We start from the raw sequence: 23,553 nt of genomic DNA on the forward strand, positions 1-23,553 counted from the left end.
GATGGTCTAGGCAACCAATGAATAATGTTGTATCAAACAAAAATAATGCAGAAAGTTGTACTTAGTAATTCAACCAGTATAGTCTGTGGACATAATCCTGACTGGGGAGAAACGACATATGGGGCACTCAAAGGTTCAGTCTTAGGCCCACTACTGTACCTCATACATGTAAACAATCTTCCGTCTAATATACACTCCTGGAAATGGAAAACAGAACACATTGACACCGGTGTGTCAGACCCACCATACTTGCTCCGGACACTGCGAGAGGGCTGTACAAGCAATGATCACACGCACGGCACAGCGGACACACCAAGAACCGCGGTGTTGGCCGTCGAATGGTGCTAGCTGCGCAGCATTTGTGCACCGCCGCCGGCAGTGTCAGCCAGTTTGCCGTGGCATACGGAGCTCCATCGCAGTCTTTAACACTGGTAGCATGCCGCGACAGCGTGGACGTGAACCGTATGTGCAGTTGACGGACTTTGAGCGAGGGCGTATAGTGGGCATGTGGGAGGCCGGGTGGACATACCGCTGAATTGCTCAACACGTGGGGTGTGAGGTCTCCACAGTACATCGATGTTGTCGCCAGTGGTTGGCGTAAGGTGCACGTGCCCGTCGCCCTGGGACCGGACCGCAGCGACGCACGGATGCACGCCAAGACCGTAGGATACTACACAATGCCGTAGGGGACCACACCGCCACTTCCCAGCAAATTAGGGTCACTGTTGCTCCTGGGGTATCGGCGAGGACCATTCGCAACCGTCTCCATGAAGCTGGGCTACGGTCCTGCACACCGTTAGGCCGTCTTCCGCTCACGGCCCAACATCGTGCAGCCCGCCTCCAGTGGTGTCGCGACAGGCGTGAATGGAGGGACGAATGGAGTCGTGTCGTCTTCAGCGATGAGAGTCGCTTCTGCCTTGGTGCCAATGATGGTCGTATGCGTGTTTGGCACCGTGCAGGTGAGCGCCACAATCAGGACTGCATACGACCGAGGCACACAGGGCCAACACCCGGCATCATGGTGTGGGGAGCGATCTTCTACACTGGCCGTACACCTCTGGTGATCATCGAGAGGACACTGAATAGTGCACGGGACATCCAAACCGTCATCGAACCCATCGTTCTACCATTCCTAGACCGGCAAGGGAACTTGCTGTTCCAACAGGACAGTGCACGTCCGCATGTATCCCGTGCCACCCAACGTGCTCTAGAAGGTGTAAGTCAACTACCCTGGCCAGCAAGATCTCCGAATCTGTCCCCCATTGAGCATGTTTGGGACTGGATGAAGCGTCGTCTCACGCGGTCTGCACGTCCAGCACGAACGCTGGTCCAACTGAGGCGCCAGGTGGAAATGGCATGGCAAGCCGTTCCACAGGACTACATCCAGCATCTCTATGATTGTCTCCATGGGAGAATAGCAGCCTGCATTGCTGCGAAAGGTGCATATACACTGTACTAGTGCTGACATTGTGCATGCTCTGTTGCCTGTGTCTGTGTGCTTGTGGTTCTGTCAGTGTGATCATGTGATGTATCTGACCCCAGGAATGTGTCAATAAAGTTTCCCCTTCCCGGGTACAATGAATTCACGGTGTTCTTATTTCAATTTCCAGGAGTGTACAACAAACAGAATTTGTTCTTTTTGCAGTTGACACTAGTATTGTAATCAATCAAAGTGTACATACAGCAACAGAAGAAATGACAAACAAGATTCTTAAAAAGTATCATTGACTGGTTTTCTGCGAATGATCTCACCTTTAATTTTAAAAAGACACAACATTTTTACTTCTGCACATCTAGAGGAACTACACCAATGATAAGTGTAACACATGGTGAGGAACTGCCTGTTGGTTTCTGTCTTGGGCTGTTCGCCCAATGTTCGTCTGACATTTCGCGAGCACAAGTGGCTGACATCTAAGTTTCACCCTCCATTGCTGGTGGTGGACTGGAGCCAATCTCGTGGCTGCAGACTATACGTACCTGGCGTGCCAGTGTCCAAGGGGTTCTCCGCAGTCATTTCTGGTGCGATTCTCTTGCTGCTTGCGACGGTCGTTCGCTGTAGCATGGGAAGCCAGGATCCATTTATCTTGAGGCTTTCTTCTGTCTTGTTGAAGCTATTCTCCTGTTTGTGTATTTCTATAGCTTCTCTGAAGAAGCGGGTGCCAAAGTTCGTCTCTATAGTCAGAACCTCTGTGTTTGCGAATTTTCCTATGTGGTTGGTCTCACATAGCATGTGCTCTTCCACAGACAATTGCTCCACCTGCCCAACATGCAATGTTGCTTATGTTCTGTGATCCTGGCATTGATTGATCATCCAGTCATTCCAACAAAAACTTTTTCGCATGTGCATGGTATGTGGTATATTCCCGACATTGCAAGTGGGTCCTTTTTCTCCTTTGCTGATATGAGACACTCTTTGATCTTCTTTGTTGGCTTGTAAATAGTTTTTATGCAATGTTGTACGGCCGGTTCTATCTGTCACTCTGGGAATGTATTTTAGAAAGGCCATACCCAACATTTGTTTTTCTGATTTGTCACTTTGCTGCGTGTTTGGCTCTGTTATACTTTTAATATAACTTGTGGATTACCCATTGCTCTGCAGAACACTTTCCAAGTGTTGTATTTCACGTCTGATACTCCGTCTCCCACTTACTGGACTGTAGATTCTGCTACCCATTCTTCGCCCTCACTGGCGAAGGCAGTTGCAAGGCAGCCAGCGGACCATCAATTCAAAAAGGAATATTCCCAGGAAGACTTCTTGCGTACCTCGAGTTCGCAGCCGTCTGGCTCTTCTGCCAATCGCCAAAAGCCAAAACAATCATCCAAAGGCAAACAGTCTGCCCCCTCTCCGATTCATCGGTCCCTTTCAACTGACAGACACTGGGGGAGCTCCATTGATCCCCCTGAGTTGATGGACGAAGATCCCCCACCTGTGGATTCCAGTGGCCACCCTCCCTCGATGGCTCGCCCTAAGCGGCCGTTTAGGTGAGTGTTTCTTCTTCATTCTCCGGTGTCACTAAATTTTATGGCCCTTTTACAGTGGAATATCCGTGGCCTTCGGTCTAACGTCCAACTGCTCCTGCGATCGCAATGTCCTGTTGTAGTCTGTCTCCAAGAAACCAGGCTCCGTCCTCAAGACCGTTTTGCTCTTTCCCATTTTACTTCTCTATGGATGGACCTTCCACTTAGGGCGGGGATTCCTGCTCGTAGTGGGGTCATACTGCTTCTACGAGATGATGTCTGTCATCGTCCTCTTGCCTTGCACACCCACCTGCAAGCAGTTGCTGCCCATGTTTTCCTTCCCGAATTTACCTTGTCCCTCTGCACCATTTATATCCCTTTGTCTCCTGCTGTCACTAGGACAGACCTGATGCAGCTTGTTGCTCAGCTTCCTCCACCCTTTCTGCTCCTCGGTGACACCAGTGCCCATCATCCTCTGTGGGGCTCGTCTGTCACCTGCCCAAGAGGTTCTCTTTTGGCAAATCTTCTTAATCAGCTTAAACTCGTGTGCCTTAACACTGGCAAAGCCACGTTTGTCTTTGATTCCACGCACACTTTTAGACCTCTCGATCTGCTCTGCACAGCTCACTTGACGTCTTGAGTGGTGTGCTCTTTCTAAAAATTACTTGAGTGACCACTTCCCTTGTGTGACTCGCCTGTACAATCATACCCTGCCACAGCGGACCGCTCACTGGAAATTCTCTCTTGCTGACTGGAGGCTATATTCCTCCTTGGCAGTCTTTGATGACTGGCTGTTCCCCAGCTGCAATGATCAGGTTGAGCACCCCGTGGACGTTATTCTCTCGGCTGCTGAATGCTCTATCCCTCATGCCACTACTTCTTCCCATCAGATCCCGATTCCTTGGTGGACTATGGAGTGCGGCAATGCGATTTGTGCCCAACAACATGCGCTTTGTGTCTTTCACCGTCGTCCTACGTTAACGAACTGCATCCGCTACAAGTAACTTCTGTGCAGTGCCGTCACACTATCAAGGAAAGCAAGAAAGTGTGCTGGGTTTTCTTCACCAGCTCGTACAACAGATTTACTCCATCCTGTCTCGTTTGGGGTGGCCTGCGCTGGCTTTCTGGGACTACCGCCTACTCCTCGGTTTCTGGTCTGACTGTGGTGGGAAACGTTATAGTCGACCCTGTCGATGTTTCCAACACTTTGGGTCGGTACTTTGCGGAGGTTTCAAGCTCCACCCACTGCCATCCCGCCCTCCTTCCTCAAAAACAGGTGGGGGAGGCTCTTGCAATCTCTTTTCTCTCTTTGAATCGAGAATGCTAAATATTCATTTTACTATGAGGGAGCTTGAACATGCTCTTTTTTTATCCAAGTCTTCTGCTCCTGGGCCTGATACGATCCACACCCTCATGCTGCAGAATCTTCCTCCTTTGGGAAAACGCTTTCTCATCGATACCTACAACCGTATTTGGACTGATGGTGTATTTCCCATAGTTTGGCATGACGCTACCATTGTTTCCCTACCTAAGCCTGGTAAAGATAAATCTCTTCCTTCCAGCTATTGTCCAATTTCCCTTACCAGCAGCGTTTGTAAGTCGATGGAACACATTGTCAATGGTCGATTAGTGTTGGGAGCTGGAGTCACACCATCTTCTCACTGATGTTCAGTGTGGGTTCCGAGAGCGCCGCTCTGCGGTTGATCATCTTGTCACCAGGTTGACGTTCATCATGAATAATTTTCTGCAAAAGTGACAAAAAGTGGCCATTTTCTTTGATTTGGAGAAAGCCTATGATACCTGTTGGTGCACAGACATTCTACGTACAATGCACATATAGGGCCTCCGCAGTTGTCTTCGTCCTCTTCGCCATAGCCATCAACCCCATTATGGACTGCCTTCCGGCTGGTATTTCCGGATCTCTTTTCATTTATGACTTTGCTATTTATTGCAGCTCCCAGCGGACCTGTCTCCTGCAATGCTGTCTTCAGCATTGTCTGGACCGCCTCTATTCGTAGAGTGTCACAAATGGTTTCCACTTTTGTGCTACCAAATCCATTTGCGTCAACTTCTGGTGGTACAAGCCATTTCTTTCACCGCCCTTGCGACTGGGTGAAAACGCTCTCTCGTTTGTGGATGAAATTAAGTTCTTAGGGCTTACATTCAATAGGAAACTCAGTTGGTCTCCCCATGTTTCCTACGTGGCTGCATGCTGCACCTGGTCCCTCAATGTCCTTTGTGTATTGAGTGGTACCTCTTGGGGGGCTGACCAGACTGTTCTCCCCCGCCTGTATTGATCTCTTGTCCACTCCAATTTGGATTATGGATGCATTGTCTACTCCTCTGCACGGCCTTCTATCTTACGCCGTCTAAATACAATACATCATTTGAGGATCCGTCTCGCCACAGATGCCTTCCATACTAGCCCTGTTGAGAGTATCTACGCAGAATCCGGTGAACTACCACTGTCATAGCGGCACGACATCCTACTCAGTAGGTATGCGTGTTGGCTTTCTTCCATACCAGGCCACCCAACCCTTGACCCTTTTTTTTATGACATTCTTGACTGCCAGTACGACATGTATGTTTCTTCTCCGCGGCCTCCTGGTGTCCGCTTTCGTCACCTGCTTCAGCAGCTGCAGTTAACACTTCCAGCCGCTTTCCAAATGGGGGAGAGCTCTTCACCACCTTGGCTTCAGACACAGGTTTGTGTTTGTTTTGACCTCAGCTCATTCCTGAAGGATTCGACTCCTAAGCTGACCTATCGCTGCAAATTTCTTCAACTTCGCTCACAACTTTCCGATAGCATATTTTTGTACACTGATGGTTTGAAGTCCGCCCACGGTGCTGGCTGTGCTTTTGTCATTGGGGCTGGTAAGTTTCAATATTGGCTTTTCGACCAGTGCATAATCTCTACAGCAGAGCTTTTTGCCCTGTATCAGGCTGTTCACTACGTCCGTAGGCACCAGCTTACTCGCTATGTGATCTGCTCTGACTCCCTCAGTGCCCTTCAGAGTCTCGATGATCCCGATCCAGTCCACCCCATTGTTTGACGGATTCAGGACTGCCTCCATTTGTTCGCGGATGGGGGAGCCCAAATGATGTTCATCTGGGTTCCTGGCCATGTTGGTTTGCCTGGGAATGACGCTGCTGATGCTACAGCCAAGCCTGCCGTCCATCTCAGTCAGCCCGCCTCTTACTCTGTTCCCTCACAAGATATTTGTACTTTTCTCTATCAGCGTATCACGTCGGTTTGGTATGACCATTGGTGCTCCCTTCATGGGAACAAACTCAGAGAAATGAAAGCTCTCCCAACAGCCTGGGGTCGACTTCCTCCCGACAGTCTCGCCATGAGGAAGTAATGTTAGCTCGGTTGTGAATAAGGCATTGCCGCTTTAGTCACCATCACTTGTTGAGTGGCGACCCTGCACCCAGCTGTCCTTTCTGTAGCCAGCCATTAACAGTCAGACATTTCCTGATCCTCTGCCCCTATTTTAGCCACTTACATCTCAGGTTTGGGCTGCCGCCCACTTTGCTGGATATTTTAGCAGGTGACAGGCGAGCCCCACAGAAGATGATGGGTACTGATGTCACCGAGGAGCAGAAAGGGTGGAGGAAGCTGAGCAACAAGCTGCATCAGGTCTGTCCTAGTGACAGCAGAAGACAAAGGGATATAAATGGTGCAGAGGGACAAGGTAAATTCGAGAAGGAAAACACGGGCAGCAACTGCTTGCAGGTGGGTGTGCAAGGCAAGAGGACGATGACAAACATCATCTCGTAGAAGCAGTATGACCCCACTATGAGCAGGAATCCCCGCCCTAAGTGGAAGGTCCATCCGTAGTGAAGTAAAATGGGAAAGAGCAAAACGGTCTTGAGGACGGAGCCTGGTTTCTTGGAGACAGACTACAACATGACATGCGAGCTGTGGCTCGCACTTTAAGTTTTTTAAAAGCAGTAATATGGCCAAAGAGATTTCATTTTTACCTGGTGACTCTGGTTTCTTGTCAACGTCTTTTAGCTTCTCTTCTGTAATGTCTTGATGTTTTAGATTTGTTTGTTCTTCCTTTTTGTATAGGACCTCGCAACAGTTTTTTTTCCCCTCGCGGTCCCTGCATTCTCTGGTTCCTTACTGGGTGCTTATGACCTTAGATGTGTTGCACTCTGCGGGTCTGCGGTGCTGCAGCTCACATATTTGTCTTGCTTGCACTACTAGCATATTAATCATGCCACTTTTCTGACTCATGTGGTGGTTTGATAGTTTATGCTGGTATGGGTCCGTGTGTGGTGGTTGTTGATACATGCTGTGTCACCATCCCTTATGAGCAGCATCCCTAGAAATGGTATTTTTTTGTCCTTTTGTACTTCCATGGTAAATTTTATGTTGGCACGGAGGCTGTTCAAGTGTCTTAGGAAGTCACCAAGCTGTTCTTCACCATGGCTCCACACAATGAATGTTTCTTTGATGTATCTGTATCACATCTTAGATTTACAAGGTGCCATGTCCAGTGCCTGTGCTTCAAAATGTTCCATGAAGAAGTTGGGCACCACTGGTCTAAGAGGGCTACCCGCAGTGACGCCTTCCAGCTGTATGTAGAAGCTACCGTTCCATGTGAAATAGCTCGTGGTGAGACATGCATGAAAGAGCTTTGTGACATCTTGCAGGAAAATGGAACCAATGTGCTCCAGAGAGTCACTGGGTGGCATTTTCATAAACAAAGAAACAACATCAGAGGTGACCAGGATGTTGTTTGATGCAAGTTTTAATTTCTTCAGCTTGTCAGTGAAATGTCGTGAGTTCTTTATTTATGTGTCAGTCTTCCCCACATGTGGTTGGAGTAGCAAGGCCACATGTTTTGCCAGTTCATACATCGGTGAGCCAGAAGCGCTAACAATTGATTTTAATGGAACGTTATTGTTATGGATCTTAGGTAATCGATACAGCTGAGGTGATAGGGCTTCTATGTTGCACAGGTTCCTCCATATGTCCGCCAGCAGAGAAGATGCCTTGATTAACTGATTAGTATTCCTGAAGGGGTACAAGCTATTAAGAACCTTAATGCCGAGAAGAGTTTATTGGTACTGTCTGCTGATAAGGGAAATGTGACTGTCGTAATGAGGACCGAAGATTATAAGCAGAAAACCCGGCACGTATTAGATCCAATGATGTACCGAAAACTAAGTGCAGATCCGATGCAGTGTATAATATGGAATACGAATCGGTTAATCAAAACGTCTTCTCTGCAAGAATTAGGCAAGAATAAGGCAGGGAGACGCTTATGGCCTTATCAAAGGAACTATCACACCATTCACCTTAGCAACTCGGGGAAACTACGAAAAACCCAAGTCAGGGTGGCCAGACTGGGTACTCAACGTGCTCTCCCCAAATGTGAGTCCAATACCTAGTGTCCAAGGAGTTACATCATTCACAAGAAGTAAAATAATAATATAACTAGAACAATAAACTTTGTTATAGTATATTTCTGAAAAATATAAACACACAAACACCTGCCAGCACTATAGCCAACACAACTTTTTCTTGCAACTGATTCACCATTCTGAGATGGTGTATTGCACTGCATCTGAAACAGAGAAAACAGGAAACCAACAACTGAAATTTTTTTATTGAAAGACACACACAGAGCATAGATAGTACACATGATAACAGATTAAAAAGAACTTTGTAAACAAAACATTAGTATTTGTTCTAGCTAACACATTCACTTACACTGTAGAAACATTTCTCAACAAGAATGAATGTTAACTCTTTAAAAACCTTTTTAGCTGTTTCCTTGTCCAGCATCTTTATATATGTGGATAATGCATTGTTAAGAATGACACTATAGTGGCTTACTTTTTTTGGGTACAAGTTGGTCGTACTAGCTGTACATGGAGGGACCCACAGTTACAAGTGTTACAACTATTGTACTTGCTGTTGGTTTGCAGGTCTCCATGTGTAGCTCTTGTTATCAACACACACTTGTGTAAGAATAAGGAGGAAGGAAGGGACATTAGAGTTTAATGTCCCACCAACAACAAGGTCATTAGATACAGTGTTGTTTCAAGGATCAGGAAGGTAATTAGCCAACCCCTTGCAAAGCAACAACCCCAGCATTTGCCTGGTGTGATTTAAGTGAATCACAGGAAACTTGAATTGGGATGACTGGATGTGTATTTGAAATGTCAACCTCACGAATGTTAGTCCAGTATGCTAACCACTGTGCCACCTCACTCTGTGTGTAGGGAGGTTATAGTAAGCACACATAGCTTTTTAAATAGGGACTTTTGGTGAGCCCTTGTACAGCTGTGTGGCAAGAATCAAATAGGTTTCTTTGGTAATGTAAAATTTTCATTTAATTGACAACTAGTTTTACCCCTAAAAACTATTCGATAAGCCACAAGAGACTGGATACGGTCGTCCAGAACATCCATGATGCCCTACTCCACCTGCAACGGCAGGGGAAGGAGGTTTCTTTCTGCTTGGTGCCAGGGCATGTGGGTATTAGGGGAAACGAACTGGCGGATGTGGCTGCCAAAGATGCATGTTCCCTCCCTCATGTTGCTGACTGTGCCGTCCCCCTCCATGCTGTTACCTCCCTCCTACGTTTTTGTGTTCTGCGTCAATGGGAAGAGGAGTGGCTGGCAGTCGGTGAAAATAAGCAGCGTCTGGTCAAGGCCACCACATGGCTATGGCGTACGTCCTACCAGTCATGCAGGCGGGACGAGGTTCTCCTGACTCGCCTCCGCATCGGGCACAGTCCCTTAATGCATGGTTTTTTACTCCGGCGGGAGGACCCCCCAATCTGCAGTGCTTGTGGCGTCCAGATTACTGTCCGCCACATTTTACTTGACTGTCTTTTATTCTTTGACCAGAGGGCGGTGGTTTCTTTGCCACCGGATTTGCCCTCTATTTTGCATGACGACGCAACGACTGTGGTTAAGGTCTTACGGTTTTGTGTCCTGTCCAATTTGTTGTCTCGGATTTTAGGGAGAGGGTTTTAATGTGCTGCTGGGTGACTGGCTCACCCAGGTTTTAGGTAAGAGGTCCGTCAGTCGCGATTACCTCCTCATTTCCCGTCGATTTATGTTCTCTTTTCCTTGTGTTTCCTTTCCTTTTTTAGTGTGTCCCTTCTCCTCTTTTTTTGCCTGTGTATGTGAGGATTTGGAACTGTTTCAGGTCTGTGTCTTTTAGCCCTTCTCCTTGTTCGCTGTTCGTCTTAGTCCCTTCACTGCATGTGTTTTATGCGTTTGGGCGCTGATGACCACGCTGTTTAGCGACCGTAAACCTCAGACACACACACACACACACACACACACACACACACACACACACACACACACACAAGCGACTGGAAGTAACCTAGGCGATTCTAGCACCTCCTAAGGAGTTTACTTTCGAAAAGATTCTTGGAGCAAAGCATGCTGAGCTGAGTGTCTGGGAGAGTTTTGTTTCCAGTTTGTCTTGATCTATATACATTCCTAAAAGTTTGAGCATCAAACTCTTTCTAACTAATTTTCACTTAATACCATTTGATAATCTTGATTTTGTTTCATTTTTCCAAATTGAAAGAACTTTGTTTTCTTCACATGATAGTCCCAATGGTAGCAGACCTCTATGGTGGGTATTGGAACTAGGTTGGCAGAGGTCAGGACGTCAGTAGAGTACCACCCTGGGTGGCGTAGCAGTGGAGCAGCGAGTGGATGCCAGCTAGTTGCCTGACATATTGTCATGAAAAGGTCATTGTTAAAACATTCATTTATTGTTCATCAACTACAACAATGAAATGAAATGAGCGTATGGTGTTGTTGACCGGGATACCCTATCTGGGGAAGTTCGCCCACCAAGTGCAAGTCTTATTGCAGTTGAAGCCACATTGGGCAAGTGCGTGCCGTTGATGAGGATAAAATGATGATAAGGACAACAAAACTCCCAGTCCACGAGCAGAGAAAGTATCCAACCCGGCCGGGAATTGAACTCGGGTCCGCTTGCATGGAAGGCAATCACGTTACCACCCAGCTAAGCAGGCGGACAGCTACAACAATCACGATGATACTCATAGTAGCCAATATCCCCTGGCCGTAAGTGGTAGGCGGCTGTCAGCAAGTGACCCAGCAGCATGGAGTGGCCCTTGGCCAGTAGAGTGATGACAGCAGTGACTCGGCAAGTCCACTAACAAGTGGGCTGCAGCCCACAATGTAGACTAGTGACAGCCTGACAGCACAGAATGGGGTGTACAGAGGTATCTATAATCACACTGTGGAGCCAGCGTGGATGTAGTTCGCAGCAGCGGTATTATCTGCCCACATGATCAATGGCAGGCAACATGGAGTTTTCCTATATAAGTAAAGGCGGCTGAGTGGCTGCACCACCCTGGGCTCAAACTGTGACTGGCCAGTTGGAAGACACTAAGTCCAAGTTGTTGGACTGCAGCTATCAATGGCAGAGTCCAAAGATGGAGACTAGTTGATCCATGTAGATTCATAGACTGTCTTAGGTCCCCCACTGGAACTGGTGGCTGCCAACACTGTAATACGCCTGACTAGAAATGAGGCATATTTACACAGGCTTGGCCCCTCCTTGCTTTGCTAAAGTGTGAGTTTCTATCATGTAAACCATTACAGAACTATGGCTTGGATGTGGTGCAATTAGGCCACTCACACCATAGCAGCTCTGCCTTTCTGTGCTGTCGATGCTAATACACCTCTGGGCTCTTTGCTTGACTGTAGACTGTGTTAACCGTCTGGACGCCTCAGAGACATAACTTCACCTGGCCTGTCTGCTGTTAACCATGGAAGATGTCTCAGTTTTATCCAGCCGTGCCCAGTAAATTATTTGCTGTGCAACAACATTAAGGGTCAGCCTGTTGGCATTGAACCATGAATGTGTGGACTTGATCAGTTGTTATAGAGAGATTCCTTAACATTGCTCACTATTATGCTAGTCCCATCTGCAAACAACATGTCCTTGATTGCAGTTTGTGAGAACTTTGTCATTTATATAAATAAGGAACAAGAGGGCGTTTTAACACTCTACCCTATGGTATATTAATGTTACCAGCTTTGTAAGTGAGATTTCCTGCTTGTCACATATCTTCCATGTTTCTCTCTTTACAATATCCCGTACTGATTTTGATTTATTGCTGACAGTCTTAGTATGCTATCGTTCTAAGTAGTTTTACCATTGCAATTAGCTGTCGATATTTTTTCTTATAAGTCTTTACACATCCTATGAACTGGGCATCTGTGTATCTTTTCATTTGAGAAATGAGCCTTTTTAAAGTTGTACAGGAAGTATTAGAGCCTAATGTAATCCAGGTACTAGGTGCAGTTATCCCACATGAATGGACTCTGGTTAATTTTTTGGAAAACACAATTTCATAACTGGTCATGAATACTGAAGGGAAATCGTTGTAAGCATTGTTTGTGGAAAGTGCTTCTGACTGGGTTCATTACTTGGAGTATTAATTAAACTAGTAGAGTTCTGTGCAGAGAAATTTCTTCACAGGCATAGCAGAAATTGTAAGGCTGAAGGCATTATGATAATATATTCCTAAATAAGTATTAATAATGTCGCTCTCTGCAGCACCCACTATTGGAAATATGTTGTGTATAAGACTTTCTTTTCGATGTGTAATTCTTATGGAACTATTTATAAGTGGAGAGATGTTGAACCTTTGTAGCACATTAAGAAATGGCTCCTTAGATGCAGATTGGTTCAAATGGCTCTGAGCACTATGGGACTCAACTGCTGTGGTCATCAGTCCCCTAGAACTTAGAACTACTTAAACCTAACTAACCTAAGGACATCACACACATCCATGCCCGAGGCAAGATTCGAACCTGCGACCGTAGCAGTCGCACGGTTCCGGACTGCGCGCCTAGAACCGCGAGACCACCGCGGACGGCAGATGCAGATTCATTCACAAGATTTTTTAGTGAAGTCCCCATAGACAATTATAATGGCTTTCTCAGTAATTGTAATGTCCACCTGAGACTCTTAATTTATCCATGAAAGTGTCTTGTTTCCACACTAGGTGGTCAGTATACTTCTGTAATTATTATTATTTGGCCCAAATCTCGATGCAGTTGAACAGTAGCAGCTTCAGAATGCTTTTCAATACTCAGTGCTTCTGCCTCACACATCCTTTTGTGTTCAGCATTAGAATTAATAAAAATTCAGACCCCTCCACTTCCTACAGAACTGACTCGCCAAATTGTGATGATTAATGTTAACAGTACCTTATGCAGTATTTCTAAAGTCTTCCATAACACACATGCTATCAGTATTTCTGGCATTAACGACAATTTCAAGTTCAAAAGATTTATTTGTCAAATTTTGAATGCTGTATATAAAAAATGTGAAAGCTTCTAGAACAAGACTGGGAGCAGTTGTGCTTGCACTTTGCTGTGTCATATCTGATCCAATTTTGAGGCAGCGTACCAAAAATGTTTGAGTACTATATATTTTCTAAGCCTTTTAGGTCTTTCCTTTGGCTTTTTCTGCTAGTGAAAGATCCTCAGCTGCCAGTGTAGGATGCTCTGCAGCAATATGAGGTATGGCCCTCTGCTTCAAATCTAGAGTCCTCCACCGCCAATGTAGCGTCTTCTGCTACTTAGTAGGTCGAAGGCATCTATCCACTCACTCTTTGACCAGTCTGGCGTGGCAATAGAAGACAGGAAAAGGAAAGCTGAAGTTTTGAATTTCACGTTTAAGATATAATTCACACAAGAGGATTGTACAAGCTGAAATGTCCCTTTACAAAAATTATACATAACTGTGCCTAAACTGACACACAATATTTTTAGCGCACACAATCTGACTTTCAAAAATCCCTACAAAAGAATGGCGAATGGCCCTGACTAACATTAACCTATAAGTTTCACAAATCACTTACCTCACAAGTATCTTGGTTACTCGAACTACTGCAATACAGCGAGCGCCACTACTGCCAACTAAATAAAAGATTAAAACTACGGAAGGCACTAACTACTGATAAGGTTAGTTAGCAAATGAAAGATTTTAATAGAGAACAAACAATGTATTTACCTTAGTAGTCATAAAATATATAGCAGTTCATGACATCCAGTCTTACACATTTCAATACTCCGCCATCTCTCTCCCCCCGCATCCACCACTGCTGGCAGCTCACCTCCAACTGCGCAACGCTACGCGCCGCTAACAGCCAACTGCCCAATGCTACAATGGCGAGTATTAAAACAATGCCAACCAGCCACAGACTGCACACAGCACAGCCAGTGATTTTCATACAGAGGTGGTGTTACAAATAATAAAACCTAAACAGCCTACTTACAAAGCGTACAGTAGTTTGACTGTCATACAGACTCCCAGGTGGAGGACATAGAAATTGGCACTTGTGGCATAGAGAAGCATCTGAAAGAATTGAAGCCAAGTAAGTCACCAGGTCCAGATGGAATCTAAATTCATTTTTACAGAGAGTACTCTGTGGCATTACTTAGCATGCATTTATCATGAATCTCTCACCCAAATGAAAAGTACCAAGGGAATGGAAAAAAGTGCATGTGTACATAAGAAAAGTAAAAGAACTGAGCCACATGATTACAGACCAATATCCTTAACACTGATTTCTGCTGCAGAATTTCTTCCGAGTTCAAATATAACAAATTTCCCTGGATTTAGAAGCATCATTCATGCAAAACTCAGATTACCCTTTTCTCACACAATATTCTACAAACCGTGTAAACCATGGATGGAGAGCAACAAGCAGAGTCCATATTCCTAGTTTTCTGGAAAGCATTTCTCATAGTACCCCATTGTAGAAGATTTTGATGGGGGTCTGTATGTCCAGTTTAGGTTTCCAGATATGTGAATGTCTCAAAGACTTTTTAAATAATAGAAACCAGTACACGGTTCACAACAGTGAGTGTTCATCAGAGACAAGGCTATTGTCAGGTGTGCCTCAGGGAAGTGTGACAGGACTGCTTTTATTCTCTGTATACATAAATGACCTGATGGATGTAGTGAACAGCAATTTACAGCTTTTTGCTGATGTTGCTATGGTGTACTGGAACGTGTCATCGCTGAGTAGCTGTAGCAATATATAAGATAACTTAAACAAAATTTCTAGTTGGTGTGATGAATAACAACTTTCTCTAAATGTAGAAAGATGTAAGTTAATGTGGATGAGTAGGAAAAACAGTATTTTAATGTTCGAATACAGCATTAGTAGGTTGCAGCTTGATACAGTCACTTCCATTAAATATCAAGGTGTTACATTCCAAAGTGGTATGAAGTGGAATGAGCACATCAGTTTGGTAGTAGGGAAGCTGAATGCTAGACTTCATTTTTATTGGGAGAATTTTGGGAAGTGTAGATCATTCATAAAGGAGATGGCATATAAAACACTATTACAACCCATTCTTGAGTACTCTTCAAGTGTTGGATTAAAGGAAGATATTGAAACAGGAGCTATTGCACAGAGTTATAGAACCATTTGAGGCTGACTGCAGAACAATTCTACTGCTGCAGATGTACGAGGGTTGCCCAGACAGTAATGCACCACATTTTTTTGTCAGCCGAATACAATGCTACAAATGTGAAATGTTACGTATGTATTATTTGAAGTCTCCTGAGTGAGTGCACCAAGTTTCTGTCACTTCCAACAGGTAGTGTAGCTGCAGGACAGTTTCAAAATGGCATCTGTAGGTGATACATGTTACAAACAAAAATATGGGCCGTCATTGAATTTCTCATTACAGAGAAAGAAATGTGGGGAATATTCACAAACACTTGTGCCAAGTCAATCGAGAATCTACTGTCAACAGGAGTACAGTTAGTTGCTGCGCATGAAGGTGAGATCATCTGAAGGTGATTCGGCAGAGCTCCACAATTTGCAGCGGTCAGGGAGACCATCAACGGCTGACACACCTGACACGTTGCAGTGAGCTACAACTTGTTCGGGCCATTAAAGGATGCCATTTGTGGAAGACATTTTGAGGACGATTAGGAGGTGATTCACACAGTGAAGCACTGGCTCCAGACAAAGATCAGTGCTGACGGGGAATACACATCCTTGTTTTGCACTGGAGAAAGGCCGTAGAATGGGCTGGAGATTACGTGGAAGAAATGGGGTGTGTAGATAAAACACCATTCTTTTGTGTGTGTAATTCTCATTATGTTCCATAAAGAATTGTTGAAGGAAAAAAATGCAGTGCATTACTTTCTGGGCTACCCTCACACATTATGTGTAAGGACTATGAAGATAATATGCGAGAAGTTAGGTCTCGTACAGAGGCTTTCAGTCAGTCATTTTTCCCTCGCTCTATTTGTAAATGCAACAAGGTACACTCCGCCATCCACTGTATGGTGGTTTGCGGCGTATGGATGAAAATGAAGATGAAGATGTAGTGTTTTCTACTGCAGATCTAGGCTGCTCCACTGCTGATGTAGGATCCTCTGCTGGAGGTGACCCTGGGCTGATGTGTAAGTGGCCAGGGAACATCTGTGTTGACCTGCCCTCGTCTGTAGGTGACTTAATCTCTGCTGCTGTGGGTGCCATGACTTCCACTGTAGGTGACATGACAGTCACTGTTCACCAGAAATTTTGCAGATGTGTTGCCATGACCTAGCTATTAGAACACATTTTTGTAATGTTCTGAATTTCAGTTGTCATTGCATTTTTACCCTTTATGTTCCTGTATAGAACATGCCTGATGAAATGACCTCTTACAGTACAGTCTCTGTTGTATTGTGGTTACAGGATAGTGGCTGGCCACATATTTACCAGAGAAAGATCTCCAAACTGCCGTATGTTTTCAGAAATTATCATTTTATTTACACAATCAGTTTTGGTATATCAGTAACACCACTTCAAGCTCCTATGCAGTCCATATGTAGAGAATCAGATATATTGATGCATGTTGCGGGGCCCTCAATACCTGGATTCCATGATGTTTTGGTGGAGTGTGTACTTTGAAGACTTGATAACAACTTGAGTTGTCATCAGGTCCTCAAAGTACAAATAACAACTTCTGAAAAGATATAGCTTTTTGGTGATTTTTCTCTGGTGAAAATCTTACATAACTGTCTGCACAAATATTGCATTGGCAGAATAATTGCAGATTTTCTGAAGACTTATGTTCATGGGCTCCTGCCCAAATACATTTTGTTTAAGGACCACAAAGATAAGATACGAGAAATTAGGGCTCATACGTATACGTAGGCGTATAGACAGTAGTTTTTCCCTCGCTCTATTTCAGAGTGAAACAGGAAAAGAAGTGGTTATTAGTGGTACAGGGTACCCTCCACTATGCATTGTATGACTGCTTGCGGCGGATGTCGATGTAGATATAGATGTACTCTGTGATTAACACAAGAATTTTCCATGATACGAAGTTTGTGTGTTACCCACTTCTGGTGTGTTTTGCAAAACTTCCCTGAAAATAGTGTCTGCATGATAAGCTCTTGTTTCCATACACATAGTTAGCACCTCCAACTGACACTCAGTCACTACCAGGCTTTACTCATAACATCTTCTCACAGCCTTTCAGTACTTCCTTGAGGGGCAGGGGGGGGGGGGGGGGGGGAGGCACTAGGCTTAATGATACCCATGACATTGAAACAAGGTTGACTGCTTGCCATGATTGCTGCTACTTCCCTTCCATGACTGTCAGATAATATAGTAATATCATGCATTTTTTGGTCATGTTTTCTTGCTGCACTTGTTTGCTATGTGGCAACTTTGGCGTATTCACACAAATTTCTGCATTATCCGACAAGTCTGATAAAAGTGAGTCAGAGGTAAATTTGTCAGAATCCAGAGCTTGGAATTTATTATTTATCCTCAGCATGAATTAGGGATCACAGCACTGTAATTTGAATGGTTTTCTTGGCCTGCAGTAACTGTCATTCCGCACATACTCACATTTGATATTTGCATCACAAAATGTATTTAACACATCTTCAGTGTTCAGAACATAACTTTTTGCTACTGAAACTTCATATTGAAAAGCATTTTCCATGAAGTCTTCGTGATTTTCAAAACATTTGCTAACTGCTAGGTAAATACCAGGCTGGTACCTATGTCGAGCCCTTTACTCTCACTACTCCGATGTTTAGTCTCTTGAAAACTTTAACCAGCAGCATTGTTACTATTCATGATGCAAACAGAATCTTCAGTTACTGGAAGGAGTAAAGTTCTGTTTAGATTACTGTATAATTTTCTTAAACTTCCAGGATCAAGTGAAACAGTTTGTTGGTGATATTTTTTGAGATGTATAACTGGAAACTTGGCTGGTGTCATAGATTTGTAGCAATATTTCAAAAAAAGCATCACCTTTTTATGATTTAGTATATGACTTACAGGTTTACAAGAATCTCATGTTCAGTTGGATTTCCTGATATAGGCTTTAGGATTAGTCTTCCTGATGAATTTACACTTTTCAGTGTAGAGCTCTACATGATACTGAGAATACCATGATACATTAGAAATAGGATCATGTGAATCATTCCATTATCAGCCCTCAGTTTCCTAACTGTTCTTTGTTTTATTCGGATAATGTACCAAAACAAAAAGTTAAGTAATCACATCAAGGAGCCCATTATTTTACCAAAGCAGTTACTTATTGCCCCTATATTCTATCATTAACTCATAGAGACGTATCTTAATGCATCGTTTAATGGCTGACTCATCAATTACATGGATGTGTTAAATGTTTGTAAATTTTCATTTTGTTTAGAATGGCTTCTACTAAATTAATGCTTATCTATTTTGTTATGTATGATATTCTAAGCCGCTTATTGCTCAGACATCATTTTTAGCTTCATATTCTATGATTTGCAAAGTGTTAAGTATGTTCAGACAAAGAGGAACAGCACACCAGATTCTCTAATTTTGATGAAATACCCTCCAAATCACTTTATTTTTTATTTATTTTTTCATTTTTGACCTGTGTTCAATATTATCAGACCAAAGTACATGCCATAATTCTTGTTTCTTTGTGTGGTACTATGATGTATAATAAGTACTTTTCATGCTACTGAGTACACCAAGATGACTTGAGTTACTCAAATGAATTACAAAGAATGTATGATGGAGCTTTGACATGAGGTACTTTCTAGGATTAAATTAAGGCACAAAATTTGTCTAATGATAACTGGTTTATGTGAAAACCTGTAACATGATTTGCACTTTTGTCAATAAACTTCTGCTCCAAACTTGTTCACCATATCTTACAATAGACTCTGTGTCTAAAATTATTTTGTAATTTTTATATTAAATATGTAATGGGATCTCCTTGTGTATCATCCTGTTATTGTAGAATGCTACTTTTCAAAAAATCTTCCTAAATCCATGTCCAGTATTTCTATCAATATTATTTTTGACACATATGTGACATGATCATATATGTCTGTGTGTGTGTGGCTTCCTTCATTGTTAGTTTCTGTCTAGGGAGTGGAAGGATTTATTATTCTTCTTCTTCAGTTCCTAACTCATTACATGTTTCCCTTGCGTTGATACCACTAATGTAATTGATTCATTGATGATAAGTAAATACTAATACCTGGACTCTTAGACATACAGAAAATGTTTGGTAGTAGTTTGTGACACCTTGAACAACCTAGTTCCATGTTCTTTCTCTTAGCCCTCTATTACCAAAGTGTAAACTCCCATAGATGAATTTCTGAGTCTTCTAATTATTGACAAAATTTCTCTGTTAATATTACTGTGCCGACAGTTATTGGTCCACACACCTCTATAATGTCTGTGTTGAACATAAGTTTTGCCTTAGATATCACATCTGTTGTTCCAGTATCATACTGAATTCTCAGTGTGCAAATATCTTAGTATATCTGACCACCAGAAAATCTACCATACCAGTGCCATGCAATTCACTAAAGTTTGTGTGGTAGGTATTTGCTGATATTGGAGAAAAATTCCTCCAATTACTCTATTAAATTCCTGGTCCAGTCCTGTACTTATGATATAAAAGTTCTGATGTACATCTCCGTAGTGGCATGAGTTTCCAGCTTATCCCTAGCAGCTGCCCTAAACAGTAGGCTATCTGATCATACTATCAGGCCCGACACAAACTTTCATTGCTGCTGATGTTTCCACCTATATCTGAACACTACTATTAGGGATTTTCCCCTGGGGTATGTGGGAGTAGCACCATTGGGGGGACAGAGTCGCTAGAGTTCTGTCAGTTACCCTGTGACAAGGGATGAAATGAATTAAACACAATGAGATGAAAGTAATGGATCCATGAGGATGAAAGAAATGATTATGCAGTGCCATGAAATGATATCAGTGCAAACTGTTTAGATATGCAAAATCTGTGGTATCTGCAAACCCTATAGGAAAAACTCTGTAGTAGCTTTCCAAAGTTGTGTGGAAACATAAGTAACAACAAAAGTTTGAGTAATTCCTGGAGTTGTGCTCAGGTAGACAGTTATTCATTTAACGTATGTGCATTTGATTCATTTCATGAAAGTTATATATATCTTCTGAAAGAATGAATTCCAGCCTTTCAAACATCTGAAGTCATCTTATTTCCTTCATTGGATCAGCTGCCCTTAACTTACTACAGGTTCCTTCTCTACAGCCCTCCTTCTGTACTCACTCTGCCCATTCCCCTACCTCAACCAAACTGCCCCCCCCCCCCCCCACCACCACCCCGCTCTCTCTCTCTCTCTCTCTCTCTCTCTCTCTCTCTCTCTCTCTCTCTCTCTCTCTCTGTGTGTGTGTGTGTGTGTGTGTGTGTGTGTGTGTGTGTGTGTGTTTTTGTTTTTTTTTTCCCCCCCCTGGAGTTGTGTCTAACGCAACGTTCAGTCATTATGGGAAGTGTTACTTGCTTTCTGCAATACTTGCAGAATTAATAGTGACATATCTTCCTTGCAGGACTAAACAAGTTTATTAAAAGTTTCCTTGTCAGTTACCATAATATATTCTTTTGAAATGGTAGATAAATGTTTCATTTCTTTATGTGTAATTGATAATTAATGGGATGAAAAGAATACATAAATAGTAACTAGGGTTGAGCTACGAGAATGAAAGCTGTAATGCATAGGGCATGAAAGAGGCTCCTAATGAATGTTCACTGGTAAAACAAACAGTAAGTTAATCCATAAGCTTATGGAATTGCGATTCTCATTTTCTGAAATGGAAATATTTGACCATGAATGCATGTTCACCTAAAAACTACCATGTGACTGAAATTTTTTTGATGCTTACATTTGTCTTTGCTTTTTTCTTTACAGCTTACATGATGGACGCACGTTGTGTTGCATATCAAGCCAAAGCATCGTTGCATTCTCTGCAATTACAGAACTTGAAGACTGTTGGGGCAAAAGCTGGGGTTCACACGTTTACATAGCAGACCTGAATGTGCCATGGCATTGTCACAAGTATGTAATGTGAGACTTTCTTCATTTGAAGACATATGTTGATGTTTCTGTTAAAGTTTTTGTTACTTACTTCATAGTACTCTTCTTTTGCCCGATTTTAAGATGAGTTTGCCAGTGATACTGGTTACAGTTACAGTAGCATCTGTAAGTTTTGCATGGATTCACTATACTGTGTGGTATTATAGTGAGACAACAGTGTGAACTTTGATCATGACTTTTAAGAAAATTTTGGAGACTCTAGTGTATTAGATGAATACTGTACTCCATATCAATCTATGTAGGTCGGTTTGTCATTCCAGCTTCCAGTCTGTCATTACAACTTAACTGGTAACAAATGCATTTGAACTTGACAGATCAAGAATCCAAGTTGGCAGCTAGACAACATGTCATTTTTTACCGTTAGCTTTGTACATTGTTAACCATCCTCCATTGCACATGGAGGTAGATGTTTTTCCCCAGGAGGCACTGTTTAGCAAACTTGCATTTAGAAGAGGTGACTGAAGTTTGTGGTGCCTCACCCTTGTTCTGTTATACTTTTATGGATATGGTGTCTGTTTTTTCGGACATGTCCAAAAGAACAGACACCATTGATGTCCTGCAGCTGTCTAGAACGAAATTAGAATTATATTAATACCTTATACACACACACACACACACACACACACACACACACACACACACACACACACACACACACATATCAACGGGGACAAGTGAAAATGTGTGCCCCAACAGGGTCTCGAACCTGGGATCTTATTCTTACATGACAGATGCTCTATCCATCTGAGCCACTGAGTTCACAGAGGACAGTGCGATTGCAGGGACTATCTCGTGCACGCGTCCTGTGAGACCCACATGCTCACCTTGTATGTCCCCACACTACATTTGTAGTGTCCCACCCCAACACACTCATTACTCATGAAGACATTCTTACCAAGTCCCGTAAGAGTTCGGAGAATATGTGTGCATCTGCACAGAAGAAGAAGGTCATGGCCGGTATTGCCAGAACTATATACTTATATGGTGTCTGTTCTTTCGGACATGTCTGAAAAAACAGACTCCATATCCATTCTCCTGTGATATGACAAATGTGGAAGAGCTGAAACAAGAATAGTATGTAGAAAGTGTTATGGAAGTGAAACATTGGAGTTGCAGAGTGTACTGTGCAAATGGTTATTTTTACACCGACATTACAGTCTCTGGCATTACCCAAGTGTAGTAAATACTGACTTATTTATTCTGTTATAAATTTCATCCAATTATTCCCAGTACAGTAATATATCTTTGTATCGTGCTAGGTTTATAAAAATTTTGATATATGTGACAGAGGTGCGCATGGAGGTGTGACATGCTCACTATGTGCCCATTTGTGTGCGTGTGCTTGTGCATGTGCATTTGTGTCACCATTCAATTTTGTGATCAAAAAATTTACGCAGAAAAAGGCTTAGTCTAACCTGGCTGTTTACAGCTGAAGCTGGTGTGAACGGGTGTACCTCAAAGAGTAGGTTCAGTCATGTTAAATAGATAAACCTTTTAGTCTCCTCCATACTACAAAGAAAGACAAGAGATATGTATGCAGTACCTCACTCACAACTCTTAATGTCACCCCAATAAGAAGAAAGAGAAAAGTTAAACACTGTGGCCAAAACAAGGAACACTTTAATAAAAACTATTGCAGTTAATAATGGTATTGATCTCTTGTTGGTTGAAAACATCTTGAAAATTAAAACTGATGCTAAAGCGACTAATTTAGGCAGCAGTGCTGTTTCTGACAGTAACGAGTATAAAGAAGATTTTTCGGTTCCATTTTTATGCCCAATTTCTTATAGTATTCATCATCTTCTAATTAAAAATATGGATGTAAATTTGCGTTTTCTACTAACAATAACTTACAAATGGGCATATGTCACTGTCCATGCGTGATAGGTAGCTCAACTTGTGTCTTGTTTTCGTCGCAGTAATTTAAGCCACTCAGTCTGATGTTACTTGCAAGGTGTATGTACCAAAGGCTGGAATGTTTTTAATTTTTGAGTTGAGCAGTATGCTCTAAATATTGACTATTGCCTTCTCAGAATATAACTTTACGTAAGTGACCTTTCTATGTTATGCCATTTTTCATCTTGGTTAATGTTTCTGCCAAACTTAAATTACTATATATTATTTTATAGGAATTTTAAATTAGGGTGTCAAAACGTGGGTAAATATATTAAACA

At 43.0% G+C, this 23,553-nt stretch overlaps 1 protein-coding gene across 1 annotated transcript in view; it reads left to right on the top strand.

The window, feature by feature from the left end:
- The window catches only part of LOC126299555 (mediator of RNA polymerase II transcription subunit 16), a 319,626-nt gene that overhangs the window by 26,768 nt on the left and 269,305 nt on the right, over nucleotides 1-23,553 (top strand). Inside the window, exon 2 of the mRNA XM_049991550.1 lies at nucleotides 21,194-21,340. Within this exon, the coding sequence (XP_049847507.1) occupies nucleotides 21,194-21,340 (147 nt within the window). The remainder of the gene's footprint in view (nucleotides 1-21,193; nucleotides 21,341-23,553) is intronic.

This window comes from Schistocerca gregaria, chromosome X (genome assembly GCF_023897955.1).
Source record: "Schistocerca gregaria isolate iqSchGreg1 chromosome X, iqSchGreg1.2, whole genome shotgun sequence".
Classification (NCBI taxonomy): domain Eukaryota; kingdom Metazoa; phylum Arthropoda; class Insecta; order Orthoptera; family Acrididae; genus Schistocerca; species Schistocerca gregaria.